The sequence below is a fragment of the Triticum aestivum genome, chromosome 5A, assembly GCF_018294505.1.
Source record: "Triticum aestivum cultivar Chinese Spring chromosome 5A, IWGSC CS RefSeq v2.1, whole genome shotgun sequence".
NCBI lineage: Eukaryota > Viridiplantae > Streptophyta > Magnoliopsida > Poales > Poaceae > Triticum > Triticum aestivum.
The window spans coordinates 659595184-659609555 of record NC_057806.1 but is presented as its reverse complement, the minus strand read 5'-3'; the positions used below and the strand labels follow the sequence as shown (position 1 = coordinate 659609555).

Below are 14372 nucleotides of genomic sequence, written 5' to 3'. Positions count from 1 at the left end.
TTTTGCGGGGTTGTTTAGAGGAGAGTTACTTGCTTGGTGCATGGTTGTAGTGTCCTTATACGTTCCGCTTCGGTGTCAACCAGTGGTGGTTGTGTGAACATGTCGAAAACTCTTATTCCATCAAACTGCTGCTATAACTCACATGGGCCGGCCAATAAAAATATCACTTGCTCAGCTTAGCTCCATTCCTCGCTCGCTCGCTTATGTTTTTTCACGCTTGCTCAGAAAAAATTGGCAATCACGTTTCTATTTTAAAAATTCATTAAATAAAAAGATGTTAATGAATTATAAAGGTCCTGGTATTTTTAAAAAGTGAAATAAAAAACTACTCATTTTTAGAAATATTCACAACAATGCTCACGAATTTCAAAAAAAGGTCATATTTTAAAAATCGCAGACATAAAAACATTCATGAACTTTAAAATAGTAACCATGAATTTGAAACATATTTGTGAATTTTAGAAAATGTTCACACAACCACCACTATTTAATTTGTAAAAAAGAAATAATATGAAAAGAAAAGACATTAAAAATAGCAAATAAAAAATAAAAATAATAAAAACTAGAAGGCTTCTCAGCCGCGACACAAACCATTATAGACCGGGTCCATAACAACCCTTTTTTTTGCGTGGAAGGGCCCATAACAATCCAACAGCTCCCGACGCACTAGAAGAGTAGAAGGCTTCTAATAATCTAGGGGGCTTAGTATCTTAGAAGATCCCAACGTTGTGTTTTTGGTTTTTGCAATCATGTGAATCAAAGAGGTGCAGTTATACATTGCGCTGTTTTGCACCCTTTTCTTAGAAGAGGAAAAGAAGCTCTACCGACCCTTTGGTCAAGGAGCCCACTGGGCCTCGTAGTCCGTCCAGCCCACTGAAGAGTTTGATCTGTGAAAGCTAGTTAACACGTCACCATCTACAACAACAACAACAACAAGAACAAGAAAGCCTTTAGACCCAAACAAGTTGGGGTAGACTAGAGGTGAAACCCATAAGATCTCGCGACCAATCATGGCTCTGGCACATGGATGGCAAGCTTCCACGCACCCATGTCCATAGCTAGTTCTTTGGTGATACTCCAATCCTTCGGGTCTCTCTTAACGGATCTAAAGGAAAAAAAATTACCTAAAGAAAACTAAAGGGAAGAAAAAACACCTGAGAAGAAATTAACACGTCACTGTCACTAAACCCACATTACTCAAAAAATGCCCTAGATGAGAAGCATGTCATTATCCTAACTCAAGCATGCATGTATAATGCTCTAGACCAATGCAGCAACCCACATCTGCGGAAGCTTCAGTTTTAGGATGTACAAGTACAAGGGGCGAGACTTACCTGCTCCCCGTCCGTGTGCCCATCCGTGCTCCCGCATACGTGGCTTGATTTGATTGGAACAAAGTAAGGCCCGGCCCCACCCCCTTAAAATCAGGGGGGAGATGATTAGATTAGAAAGGAAAAAGAAAAAAAGACAGTCGTAGGATGAAGTGGGAGCACGGATGAGAGCATGGGGAGGGAGCAGGCAAGCCGGATCCAAGTACAAGAGGCCCCCTAAATGACGACCAACATACTGCTATATGTCCAGGCTCATGTCCCTTCCCTCCTCTCCTTTGTGCCATGCATATAAAAGCAACAGCAAAAAAAAATGTGTTTACTCGGTGACAGCTTAAGATGTTGGCCGCCACCCTGCGTTGCTTAGTATACATGACCAGATGAAAGAAAAACAGTTTTATACCTCAAGAAACATTTAATAAATAAAAAACCATATTGTAAAACAAAGCAATAGCAATCCCAAGCAGTCTTAAGAGTGGCATTTGATTATCTTTTAATCCAATTTCCTTTTTTCCAGTCTGAGGAGGAAAGGGCACCTGGCCGCGGCTCCATTTCATTAAATGACACCAAACATTCCAGTTCACTACAAGAGCCCCGGCTGCCTTGACTAGACCAGCAGAATAACAAGTAGAAACAACAAAACTGAAAATAAAAACGCCGACCAACAGGTCAGTCGGGATAAAACATGAAAAGATGACTACAGTTGTTACTGACAGATACAAAGCTGCTGATGACCTGGTTTCCGTAAAATAGGAAGGATTCGGACGATAATCCCAAGCTCATCTGCACCCGCGCTAACGAAAAAAATCAAAACAAATACTAGAAAAAATCAAAAAAAAATTATGTGGTAGATAGTTTGATGCGTGAGGTTCGTTCCAATTTTCAAGTCATTTGGATATCTGAGTAGCTCTCGGCAAAAAAAAACAAATTCATGGTTCTGACCTGATTTGTCTTTTTTCCTGAGAGCTACTCAAATATTCAAATGATCTGAAAATTGAAGCAAACCTCACGCATAAAATTATCTACTACACAAAAAAATTGAAATTTTTTGAGTACCGAAACGCCGCACTCGGATTCGGAGAGATACACCCAAGCGCCGTGCGCTGCTCCTGCCGCATCACTGGGGGAAAGAAGAAACAGAGCACAAACAATAAAGACCATAGAGTTTCACCACCAGAAATTAATTAGCCAACAGCTGGTTCCCATGGTCCAAAAAGACAGCCAGTATATAAAACATCTGATATTCATGGTATTACCGGCCGTTATACAGGTTATTTACCCACATGGCCACCAATACATAATCTTGTTCAAATCACGGAGGCATGGAAATTCAAACTCAGCAATGTCAAAGTCTAGACACATCGTCTGTCTTGGAAATGCTGTAACCCAGCACTGTATAGCAGATTTACAGATATCAAAGTGCAAACCACATTCATGTTACCAGCCAGAATCACTTTCAAGAAGAACCATGTTCTATGTGACCAAATACAAAGATGGTAGAGAAACACACACGAAATTGTGCTCCGTATGTTCCTTTCATGTTTCACCGGCCCAGAAGTGCGACACGGTCCTTCTGGATGACATGAGCTAAGTTGAGGTCAAAGAGCTCACACCGGATTGGCATCTCCATCTCGTAGAATGGGTTCTTCAAAACAAACTCCGTGTACAGCTCATATATAGTTTTCAGCAGGATTTCCATATTTTGAGCGCCTGTTTCGCATACAACGAAAAATTTGGTCCCTGGAGCATGCCATGCAACCAGCCAGGTCAGTAACTAGACAGTGCCAAAGCATAAAATGACACGGTTAACGGGTAAAGAAATGAATCCACAATTTAAGAGCATAGTTTAGGTATGCTGATTTTAAACTAGAGCCATACCATTTACTAGCAACGCAAGCTGAGAACAGAAGAAAACTGAAGGGCGTCACAATTTTAGAATATCTACTTTCTCATGTTGATCATTTTTAATATAACACTTCCAAAAATCTTGAATCACTACGTAGATCAAATCCTAACCAAATAAACTTGACAAAATTAACAGGATAAGTTAGCTCTGGGTATAGACCCCACATTCACATTGGCATTCGAATAAATTGGTAACACAATCCAGCAGTTCAATTTCTTTGGCAGTAAATATAAATTACCACACTTGTATACAAGTACTTCACTGGTTCATTTCTTAGTCCTACAGAACACAGTGCCATGTGCTGCGGTTGCTAAGGATACAAAGACCGGGAATAGGGCACTCGATCTCACCTATCTGCCAGCAAGGCCTAATCCTTATCGTGCAAGGGACGGTATAAGCTTATAATTATTTCTGGTTCAATTGCTTCATCAAGTGGGGTACATGCTGCCTCTTCAGCAGGGATGGTGCTTAGCCCCTAAGAAATTAATTCCCATCAAAAGGAAATTTATCTAAGCATATAAACTATCCTAATCTGAAGGGGAGCCTTGGCGCAGCGGTAAAGTTTGTGACCATGAGGTCACGGGTTAGAGTCCTGGAAACAGCCTCTTACAGAAATGTAGGGAAAGGCTGCATACTATAGACCCAAAGTAGCCGGACCCTTTCCCGGACCATGCGCAAGCGGGAGCTACACATGCACTGGGCTGCCCTTTATATAAACTATACTAATCTGAGAACCTTCTGCCCGTCTGCGCTGCACCTTTGATGGGTACCCACGCCAATGGCAAACGGTCAAACCACAAAGTCCAGTGGGCAAAGTTACTAGCGTCATTATTATGATTGAAGCATCAAAATAGTACTCCCTCCGTCCCGAATTACTTGTCGCAGAAATGGATAAAAATGGATGTATCTAGTAAATATATTGACGTGTACCAACAACCAAGGAAGGAAGCTTTGTACTTATGTGTGGATCAAGTCCAAGAGCAGATGCAATTAGATTGATCTACTGAGTTCTGCTACTGCTTATAGTTTTGTGGGCAGATGCCTGCTCTAGCATGACATGAACAGAAATAAATTTGTAGTCATTGAAAGTCGGATGACATGAGTGTGTTAATAGTACATAACGGCTAATGCACATCATTCACCAAGGAAATGGCTGCTGCCTACAAATCCAAGGAACGACAAGTATTGTTTCTGCTAGATGGCAAATAAAAGAGCAACCTAAAGTAACTGAATTCAATGATGTCACTTAATTCAATATGCATGTATGGTGCTCAAGGCACAACTGTGGATAATGGAGAGGCCACATGTGTTGTTGTTAATAACTTGCATTTGCATGAGATTATATTCTGAACATTTAGAAAAAGTAATGGACAAATTTGTGTAAGTTTAAGGGACCAATTGTGAACCAGTAAGTGAAGAATAAAACCACAGCTTGTACTGCTTAACTTGAAAATATCCACTACTAAAACATCATTCACCACAACCCAAAAGGTACATAAACCCACTAGTATAAGCGTGTGGTGACGATTTATCATTATCAAGCATGTGGGTACAACTTAAGGGAAGTGAATACCTGTGAGGGATTGGAAGCAATGGAGATCGAAATTGTGGGCCTGTAAGAGGTCAATGCCAGTACAGCCAGTGGTAGGGGACAGCTGCTGTGAGATAGCATGCATCGAGTGCCAGAGACTCGCCAGACGCAAACTGTCGTTGGTGTCCATTCTCCCCGCTGAGCCATAGTCCTGGGGAGATGTGCACGTTGTTCAGACTATCTCTAGTTCTCTACAAAGTAGAAAAGGAAGAGAAGTGCAAGAAGATACCTTGTAGTATATAAGGCCGCCAGACTTGTTGATGATGAAAAGGCTGTAGATTGCGACTGTCCCCATAGCCACACAAGAAGGCTGAGCAGAATTAACAGCTAAACTCCTGTATCAGATGTAGATAGAAAGATATACATTAGATAATCAACGACAAATAAAATTTGGGTACATGTAGAAAAGATATACGCCATTTCGAAAAAGAAAAAAATATACGACTAACCAAGGAACTGGACACCTAACTTGTTTGGAACTGAAATTGTCCATACAGATAGCTTTAACTTGGACACAATAACAATACAAAAGCTACAATTTAAGAAATGCTAATTCCACTGCCTTATGTACAATCTACCTATACCATTGCTGATATCCAGTGAAATAAATGCATAATCCGTTGTTCAAGTTGATGCCATATATTTAATTTGGTCGTGCACAATTAAGGAGTGGAACATCGATCTGATCCAAACTACTACGTATAAACTAACTAAGGCAGTGTTTGGTTGAGCTGTGGATTGTACAAAAACTGCTGTGGAAAAGCTGGAAGGTGTTTGGTTGAGACAAAGTGTGAAATTGTAGATTTGTCTGTGAATCGTCTGTAATGCCTCTGGGACCTGAGCGAATATGTTTATATATGCAATTGACCATAAAGCAGTGATCTGTACATTGGTCAATTTTACCAGGAAGATGTTAACAACATAACAATAACAGGAAGAAATAGATTATCTTACAAGCCTCCTAAGCTGTACGCTTCCACATTTCTAATGGCCATGTACGCTGTCACCAATGTCAATTATTTTCATACAAACACTTCCACAAACACCTTCCAAGCAAACTCCATTACACAGTATAATCTCACAATATGCAGGAGTAGATAGGAAGTAATCATCATATTTTCCTTACACAACATGCACTTGTAAACATATATATTCATACAAGAAGGTCATTGCCTGCAGTTTTATTTAGAGGACATACACTGCAATTAGGACAACATAGAGGCAGCGCGGCCTGCAGCGAGCCAGCAGATCCGGCCGATGCAGGGGGAGGAAGGAGGGAGGAGGGAGGAGGGAGGAGGGAGTACCTGGGCCGGCAGAGGAGCGCTGCTCCGGGAGGCGGCGGCGCGGGCTGGAGGTTCGCCGGAGGGCCGGCTGCAGTGGCGGCGGCGGAGAACCCTGGCTCCTTCGTTCGTGCGGGAGTGCGATCCCTCCTCTGTTCGCACCATACCCGAAAATCAAGTTAATAATGAAGGATTTAGGGGAGGGGGGAGATGGGAGGAGGATGAGGGGGAGAGGGGAGGGAGCAGCCCCTGCTCTCCCATGCGCGCCGGCGGACGAGAGAGAGGGGTGGGAACAAGGGGGCGACGAGGAGCTGTACCTTCGCGGCGGCGAGGAGGCACGATGTCGACGGCTCGGCGAGATCCAAAGGCGTCGGAGACGAGTGAGGAGAGCCGTTTCTTTTTTCTTTCTCTTTGAGCGAATAGCGGCGACTAAGCCGGTGTACAGGCCTCCTAAAGGGAAGCGACGCCCGAATGATTTCGTAATTGACGGCCCATTAACTCGCATTTAGTCGCGAATCAACCTGTGGTTAGGTGAACAATGGTATCCTTAGCTCATCAGGGTTTAAATCCTGATGCTCGCATTTATTCTGGATTTTTTTCAAAATTTTCGGCGATACGCTTTTAGTGAAAGAAGACATTCCCGACGCCTACGGTGAGTGTGCGTATGTGCGTTTATATGAGCGTTTATGTCTGTACTGTGTTAAAAAAAACTCCGCATTTAGTCAATTCTAGTCATGCTTAAAAAAACATAAGGTTCTGTCATCCACCTCTGTCATCCGTCGAACATTTCCCTGCCCTCTCGTCTTTTATCGACCTTTATGTTTTCTTTGACAAGATAATAAGTTCTTATCAAATAAGTGATTGTCAAATAAAATCCTAAAATTTATTTAGGTAGGTAAAACATGGGCACGATTTGATAAATAATTGTGTAGGCAATCTGGAATCATAGACTATTATACTACAAAATATTTACATCCGTTGCAACGCACATGCAATTATCTAGTTTGTTAAAAATCAAAATCAACCAAATAATGAAAACAAATTGCACATAGAAAATATAAATATAATGTCCATCTCATATTTAAAAAATGTTCATGCACATAAAACTTTCAAAAACATCCATTCTCAATTTTGAGAACAAGGTGTCACCCTGTTGGCTAAGCTCGCAAGGAGCAAGCTAGCCCACTCGCACTCGAGGCCTAGTGGCGCATGGTGCTTAGAGACTTCTATAAAAAAAACATGCCTCTAAAGGCGTCCTGAATGGTCTTGTTTTTGTAATGTATTTGAAAAGAAATAAGAATGGTTGTTTCCATATGTTAGAAAATATACTCATGTGATTTTGAAATAGGTGTGCTTAGGTCTTAGTCGATTGAGACTTAACCAAGTCTAAGTCAAATGATATAACATGTAAGAAAGAAAAAGAAAAGAAAATTTTGCACGGATCTCAACGTAAAATTCTACGAATATAGCATCGATTGAGACTTGGTTAAGTCCCGTTTTGAAAAAGGTGTTCACATATTTTCTCACCTAGGAAATGAAAGCAAAACAAGCGGAAAAAAAGAGCGGAAAAATAAAACCAAGGAAAAGAAAAGGAACAAGGAAAAAATTGTTTAGGCTGCTAGTTATCTGACTGTTTCTGTTCATCAATCACCAGAGAGGAAATAAACACACCTCTATCACTAATCTGCAAGCCCGCAGTACTGAAGAATGCCCTAGATGAGAACCATATCATATCATGATCCAAAATCAAGCATGTATGCGACATTCCCCAAAAATCTGTAATTATAAGACCAACAGAACAACTTACATCTGCAGATTTAAGTTTGAGGATACACCAAAAGAATACCTAAATGCATTTCTGGACAGGCTCTATATGCCCACTCTCCATATATCACTTGCCTTCTCTCTTTTGGGCCATGCACATTACAGCAACAACAAATAAAAAATGAAACGAACTCATGAACACATGTTTACGTCAAATGTCGTGGTGGCGGTGAGACCTGCTTAGGGTGCCCGTCACCGGTAACTAAGGTAAGAATCTTGTACTTATACGACCGCTGGAGATCTGCGACTGCATGGGTCCGGATATCAGTCTTGACTCCACTGCAAACTCTTATCATGTAAACCCGCTTTCTCAAGTTTCCTAATTCTTCTTCTACTACAACAAAACTGTTAATTCCTCTTCCACTGCAACAAAACTGTTAATTCTTCTTCCACTGCAACGTAACTGTTGGCCCACTCGTCGAATTCCTCTGACTCTTCTACTTCTTGCACCTGTTAAAGGAGGTGATTCTAAGTTAACTAAATTACCACACTAGCAAAGAGCAATGGCAAATATTCGGTAGCTAAATGGGAATAGACAATAGAGTGGACATGGATTATTCCTTGACTTTCAAAGTAGACTAGTGCCTGATTTATTTCCATAACAAATTCTCCAACAACAAAGAAATGCATAGGTAATTAATGTGTACATGCTGACAGGATTGTGCAAAAAAATGCAGGTTATTATTTCATAAGACAGTAATGGAATAGTAATTTAGCACTACCGAGACCCCTTTGACTTCTTTGTATTTGCTCAAGCATTGTGACAAATTGTAACATCTGAGAGAGTAGTGACAAGCATATGTTGCAGAGAGTAAAATGATTTTCACCACAGGCACCCCTTTGACTTCTTACTAATTGCTCAAGCATTGTGCGAAATGATAACATCTGAGATAGTAATGACAGGCATATGTTGCAGAAAGTAAAAAAGATCTTCAAAAGCATCATATAATGTTAATACCTTGTGGAAGAAGATCCATAGCTTTTTTTACTTTTCTTTCGAGGATGACGTTCATTCTCGCCATCCTCTTGATCACTCTTTTCATCACTCGTATCGACAGCTTCATCCTTTTTATGCTCTGCCCTGGTCAAGCTTGCCAATCTCCTGGGAAGAAAAACATTGTAGTAATACTTCGCCAAATCCTTTGTTTCCTTCTGTCCGAGCTCCTTCAAGGCAATCTCCATGAATTTCTGATGTTTATTCTGAGGAATCAACTTGTCAACTTTTTCAAGTTTCCTTTTGAAAACTGTGGTCCATTGCTCTCCAACTTGCTCACCCATTGCGTCTAGCCCACAGTTTTTGAAAGCTTCCTCACCCAACTGATCCTTGATCCAGCTCCTTGCCTTCTTTACGTGAAATCGTACACAGTCCTCAGATCCAGGACAAGAACACTTACACTTGTCTACCAATCTTTTCCTCTTCTTCTCTGACTTGTCAGTTGCTGAGATATCCATGTTTAGTGGATAGACAACTGTGCCCAGTTTTGGTAAGGTTGCAGCTTTGTAATCATCAGTATATTCCACAGATGGAGCATTTTTCCACTCAGGGACAGAAGCTTGATGCTTGACAGGGTCTGTTCTAACACGTTTCAGCGGATAATTAGATAAGTAGCTGATCTTACAATTTAGCCTCTCCGGACTCCTGCTTTCCTGGCAACATGGAGAAGTGAATTAGACAGACTCGAGCAACAGTGATCAGATCAAAGAAAATTGGTTTTATAACTCAAGAAACATTTAATAAATAGAAAAGCATATTGCAAAACAAGCGATAGCAGTGCCAGAGTAATTTCATGCGGCAAATTTTGTTGGAATTATTCTTAACTTATTAGAAGGGTGGCCTAGTGCCAAGTCAGCAGGACTAGGATATTTAACACGCAAGTGCGCTGCACAATCTGCATCTCTCGGCATAAAGACATGATTTAGCATGATTAAACCATAATAATCAAATCTTGGATAACCCTAGGACGACAAGTCCCATATATTTTTCAAGCATGTTAAGTGTACAACCATAAATAAGCTCTTAGGACTAACACCTGAAAGGAGCATATGATATGACTTATTAATCCTTAAATGCAGCAACATCCATTGGCAGGGCTACACTACATGATCTTTCAACTGGATTGCTAATGTCAGAATTAATGAATGTGCATATTTCTCACCTGCCAAATCTGAACTACCATGGGCATTCAAGAACCACGATCTAGTCTGATGTGAACAGAACATTTGATTGAGATAGAAATCAAGTTTAGAAGGCCACAACATATTTTGATCAAAATGAGTTGGTGTCATGGGTAGTACATGCGCACCAAACAGACAACTGAGACATGTCCCCCGGGTAAAAGTTGCTTAGCACCGTTTATCTAAAATGCATTGATAGTTAAAAGATAACAGGCCACAAAAGCGAATCACCCCTATATATAGCTGGCCTCCGAGAGCAGCTAGATCCAAAAATTCAAACCTGCATTTCTCACAGAATCAAAAGCATATGCCCGTGTGGAATCAGCTCGGATGACCCAACGGATTCCACTGACATCATTCCATCTTTTACACAGATGTGTCATGTGTTACCACTCCTGCCAGTTTTTTCGCTTAAGCACCAAATAATATACAGTCGCCCATATTCACGCGTCAAAAATCTACAGACAGCTGGCCCAACTCCCGCGTAAAAACACAGCATAAGAATATGATGACGCCACCCTGTCAAAAGCACGCACCCCGACTAAGATAATCTGAAACAAAAGTATGGCATAAACACGGCCTGGTAAATTTATCGAGCGAACCAAACATCGATCCCGGTACATATCCTATGGCAACGCACAGGTTTGTAGGTACCAACCAATTCAGCATATCTACTATGATAGTTTGATATACATATGTGTTTTTTGTACACAATAAAATCTGGAATTTAGACACAAAATAAATAGCATAGAAAATATAGCAAATGTTGAAGCAATTTTTTAAAAAATGCAGCAGAGATTAAAAGGGGTGACATCAATTCAACATTTTATCTCATCAAAGCACACTAGTTACCAGTCTAGCACAAATCTGAGCTAATAACTAGTATTAATAGAATAGAATAAGATTCCATCTTGAAAGTAGTATAACTCCATGTCCAGCTTAGTCATAAAGGCATCATGAACTTCGCCCCTAAGTGGCATCAGAGTATCAGACAGACCAAGCTCTGGGGAAACTGGCAATAAATGAATGAAAGAGACACGCCAATTCCTACCTAATTCTTGGACCATGGCGACTAATAACGGGGTGCCGTAACTAGTACAGAGAATCCTAACACGCAAGAAATGAGTGACCATCGCATCGCGCAGGCAAATCCTAGCGGCCGTAAATTCGCACAGGCAAACACAGAGCAGGTAATCCGGCGATTAGAGCAAGAGCAAACGCGTGCAATCGTTGGCGCAAGACCCACTCTAATCACCACAAGCAGCGACAGATCAAAGATCACCGAGCGCCAAGGCGGAATCATCGGCGGCGAGCCCCGAGTAAGGCCCCACTCCAATCACACCCCGGTGCACCAAGGACATGGACGCCGCGAACCAAAAAACCCCATTCCGCACGCTCCAACAGGACGAATTCGCGCCGCCGCTTGGCGAGAGGCCTCACCTGCGGGTACGGGTAGTCGTCGTCGTCGTCGTCGTTCCGGACGCGGGCGCAGCGCGCGCCGCGCACCGTGAGGAGCACCTCCCGCATCCGCCCCACGTTGCCGAGGCCGCGCCCGTGGCCCCGCCCCGCCTTGGCCGCCCACACCGCCCCCGCGGCCACGCGCCGCGCCGTCCGCACCGCGCCGACCGCGGCCTCCCGCGCCGCGACCGAGGCCCGGGTCTCGCGGCTCGGCAGCGAGGGCGGCGCCCCGTCGTCGTTGTCGCCGCGCCTGCGCTTCCTCGACGCCGACGGCGGGGTCCGCGGCGGGGGAAAGATGCCGCCGCCGACGGAGCCGGTGTACGGGAGGTCGGATCCGGCCATCGGGGGGCGCGGCGCTCCGCCGGCGAGGTGTTTGCGGGAATGCCCCCGCGGCGTGGGCTGGGGTTTTTGGCGCCTGGGGTTGGGTTGGTTCTGCAGCCGCTCTGCTCTCAAGGGTTTGTTCGGTTGGGGCACGTGAGAAAGGCAACCCCCTCTCTTTCTTTCAAGATGGGAAACTTGGCATGTGACTTTAGAGTTTAGAATGCATGCTTGCTAAAAATTAGATCTAAAGAGTAAAGTAACCACGATGGCATTCCTTCAAAAAAATATCTAAAGGGTAAAGTAGCCTTTAATCACTGTTTGACCCAAAAAAAATTTGTTTATGGTTTGAGTATGGTAAATGATTCCAGACGACTGACCGGCCGAGTTTTGCGCTGGTCGCCTCGTCACGCGACAGAAATAAACCAATCCAAAGGTGACACGTGCTCTTGCGGGTACAACCTTATCTCTTTCCTTTCTCTCCTCCGTTTTTCATCTCTCGCACAGTGCGTCTTTTTTCCATCTCACACGGGAGAGCTCCTCCACCGCAGCGGCCCGTGTCCAACTTTCTCCCTATTGTGGCCAGCGGAGCCATTGGTAAGCGGCCGAGCCAAAGTTGTGCTAGGCAGTCGAAATTTGGTTCGTTTGTGCCCGCCAGATCAGATAGCTGTTAGGTGGCCGGCCCAAATTTGTGTCGGCGGACCGACGCCTTGCCTCGCCATTTGAGTATTTATATGTGTTTTTTATTTTAGCAGCTAAATGCTCGTGTGTTACTACTCTTTACTCCCTTCGTCCGAGTTTATTATATCCCCTTGTATTTTCAATCAAAATTTAGCCATCTATATTGAAGGAAATATGCCCTATAGGCAATAATAAAGTTGTTATTTATATTTTCTTATATCATGATAAATCTTTATTATCATGGTAGAATTGTATTTACCGAAAACTTAGTACATGTGTGAATACATAGACAAACAGAGTGTCACTAGTATGCCTCTACTTGACTAGCTCGTTAATCAAAGATGATTAAGTTTCCTAACCATGGACAAGAGTTGTCATTTGATGAACGGGATCACATCATTAGAGAATAATGTGATTGACTTGACCCATCCGTTAGCTTAGCACTATGATCGTTTAGTTTATTGCTATTGCTTTCTTCATAACTTATACATGTTCCTATGACTATGAGATTATGCAACCCCCGAATACCGGAGGAACACTTAGTGTGCTATCAAATGTCACAACGTAATTGGGTGATTATAAAGATGCTCTACATATGTCTCGATGGTGTTTGTTGAGTTGGCATAAACCGAGATTAGGATTTGTCACTCCGATTGTCGGAGAGGTATCTCTAAGCCCTCTCGGTAATGCACATCACTATAAGCCTTGCAAGCAATGTGACTAATGAGTTAGTTATGGGATGATGCATTACGGAACGAGTAAAGAGGCTTGCCGGTAACGATATTGAACTAGGTATGATAATACCGACAATCGAATCTCAGGCAAGTAACATACCGATGACAAAGGGAACAATGTATGTTGTTATGTGGTTTGACCGATAAAGATCTTCGTAGAATATGTAGGAACCAATATGAGCATCCAGGTTCCGCTATTGGTTATTGACCGGAAGTGAGTCTCGGTCATGTCTACATAGTTCTCGAACCCGTAGGGTCCGCACGCTTAACGTTCGTTGACGATCAGTATTATGAGTTTATGTGTTTTGATGTACCGAAGGTAGTTCGGAGTCCCGGATGTGATCACGAACATGACGAGGAGTCTCGAAATGGTCGATACATGAAGATTGGTATATTGGATGGCTATGTTTGGACACCGGAATGGTTTCGGATAAGTTCGGGCATTTACCGGAGTACCAGGGGGTTACCGGAACCCCCAATGAGTCATTGGGCCTTAATGGGCCATAATGGGAGAGAGGAGGAGGCAGCCAAGTGGGGGGCGCCCTCCCCCCAAGCCCAATTCAAATTGGGGAGGGGGCCGGCCCCCCTTTCCTTCTCTCCTTCTCCCTCTTCCTTCTTCTCCTGCTCCAACTAGGGAAGGGGGGAAACCTACTCCTACTAGGAGTAGGAATCCCCCTTGGGGCGCGCCATAGAGAGGGTCGGCCCTCCCCTCCTCCACTCCTTTATATATGGGGAGGGGGCACCCCATAGACACACAAGTTGACAGTTGTCTTAGCCGTGTGTGGTGCCCCCCTCCACAGATTTCCACCTCGGTCATATCGTTGTAGAGCTTAGGCAAAGCCCTACGTCGGTAACTTTGTCATCACCGTCACCACGCCGTCGTGCTGACGAAACTCTCCATCGGCCTTATGGATCAAGAGTACGAGGGACGTCACCGAGATGAACGTGTGCAGATCGTGGAGGAGCCGTGCGTCCGGTACTTGGATCAGTTGGATCGTGAAGACATTCAACTACACCAACTGCGTTACTAAACACTTGCGCTCTCGGTCTACGAGGGTACATGGTCACACTCTCCCC

At 43.3% G+C, this 14372-nt stretch overlaps 2 protein-coding genes across 2 annotated transcripts; both read right to left on the bottom strand.

Moving 5' to 3' along the window:
- Positions 1–2553: 2553 nt before the first annotated feature.
- LOC123105736 (trafficking protein particle complex subunit 4) lies at positions 2554–6577 on the bottom strand. Its single transcript, XM_044527859.1, has 5 exons — positions 6423–6577; positions 6130–6257; positions 5055–5160; positions 4808–4976; positions 2554–3068 (listed from the first exon to the last, which is right to left on the bottom strand). The coding sequence occupies exons 3-5, from the start codon at positions 5118–5120 to the stop codon at positions 2872–2874; spliced, it is 432 nt and encodes a 143-aa protein (XP_044383794.1). The 5' UTR covers positions 5121–5160; positions 6130–6257; positions 6423–6577; the 3' UTR covers positions 2554–2871.
- A 1283-nt stretch (positions 6578–7860) lies between these two features.
- Positions 7861–12044, bottom strand: LOC123105735 (uncharacterized). The gene is made up of 3 exons (XM_044527858.1): positions 11545–12044; positions 8888–9576; positions 7861–8379 (listed from the first exon to the last, which is right to left on the bottom strand). Exons 1-3 carry the CDS (start codon positions 11902–11904, stop codon positions 8367–8369), a joined length of 1062 nt encoding a protein of 353 aa, XP_044383793.1. The 5' UTR covers positions 11905–12044; the 3' UTR covers positions 7861–8366.
- Positions 12045–14372: the final 2328 nt, after the last annotated feature.

What these genes read in the sequence shown, in the direction of transcription:
- LOC123105736 (XM_044527859.1), bottom strand. Translation starts at nt 5,120, where the DNA reads ATGGGGACAGTCGCAATCTACAGCCTTTTCATCATCAACAAGTCTGGC. An exon ending in GCGGCCTTATATACTACAAG is followed by an intron (nt 4,977 to 5,054) that starts GTATCTTCTTGC and finishes ACATCTCCCCAG; the next exon opens with GACTATGGCTCAGCGGGGAG. An exon ending in TTGCTTCCAATCCCTCACAG is followed by an intron (nt 3,069 to 4,807) that starts GTATTCACTTCC and finishes GGCATGCTCCAG; the next exon opens with GGACCAAATTTTTCGTTGTA.
- LOC123105735 (XM_044527858.1), bottom strand. Translation starts at nt 11,904, where the DNA reads ATGGCCGGATCCGACCTCCCGTACACCGGCTCCGTCGGCGGCGGCATC. An exon ending in ACGACTACCCGTACCCGCAG is followed by an intron (nt 9,577 to 11,544) that starts GTGAGGCCTCTC and finishes CCATGTTGCCAG; the next exon opens with GAAAGCAGGAGTCCGGAGAG.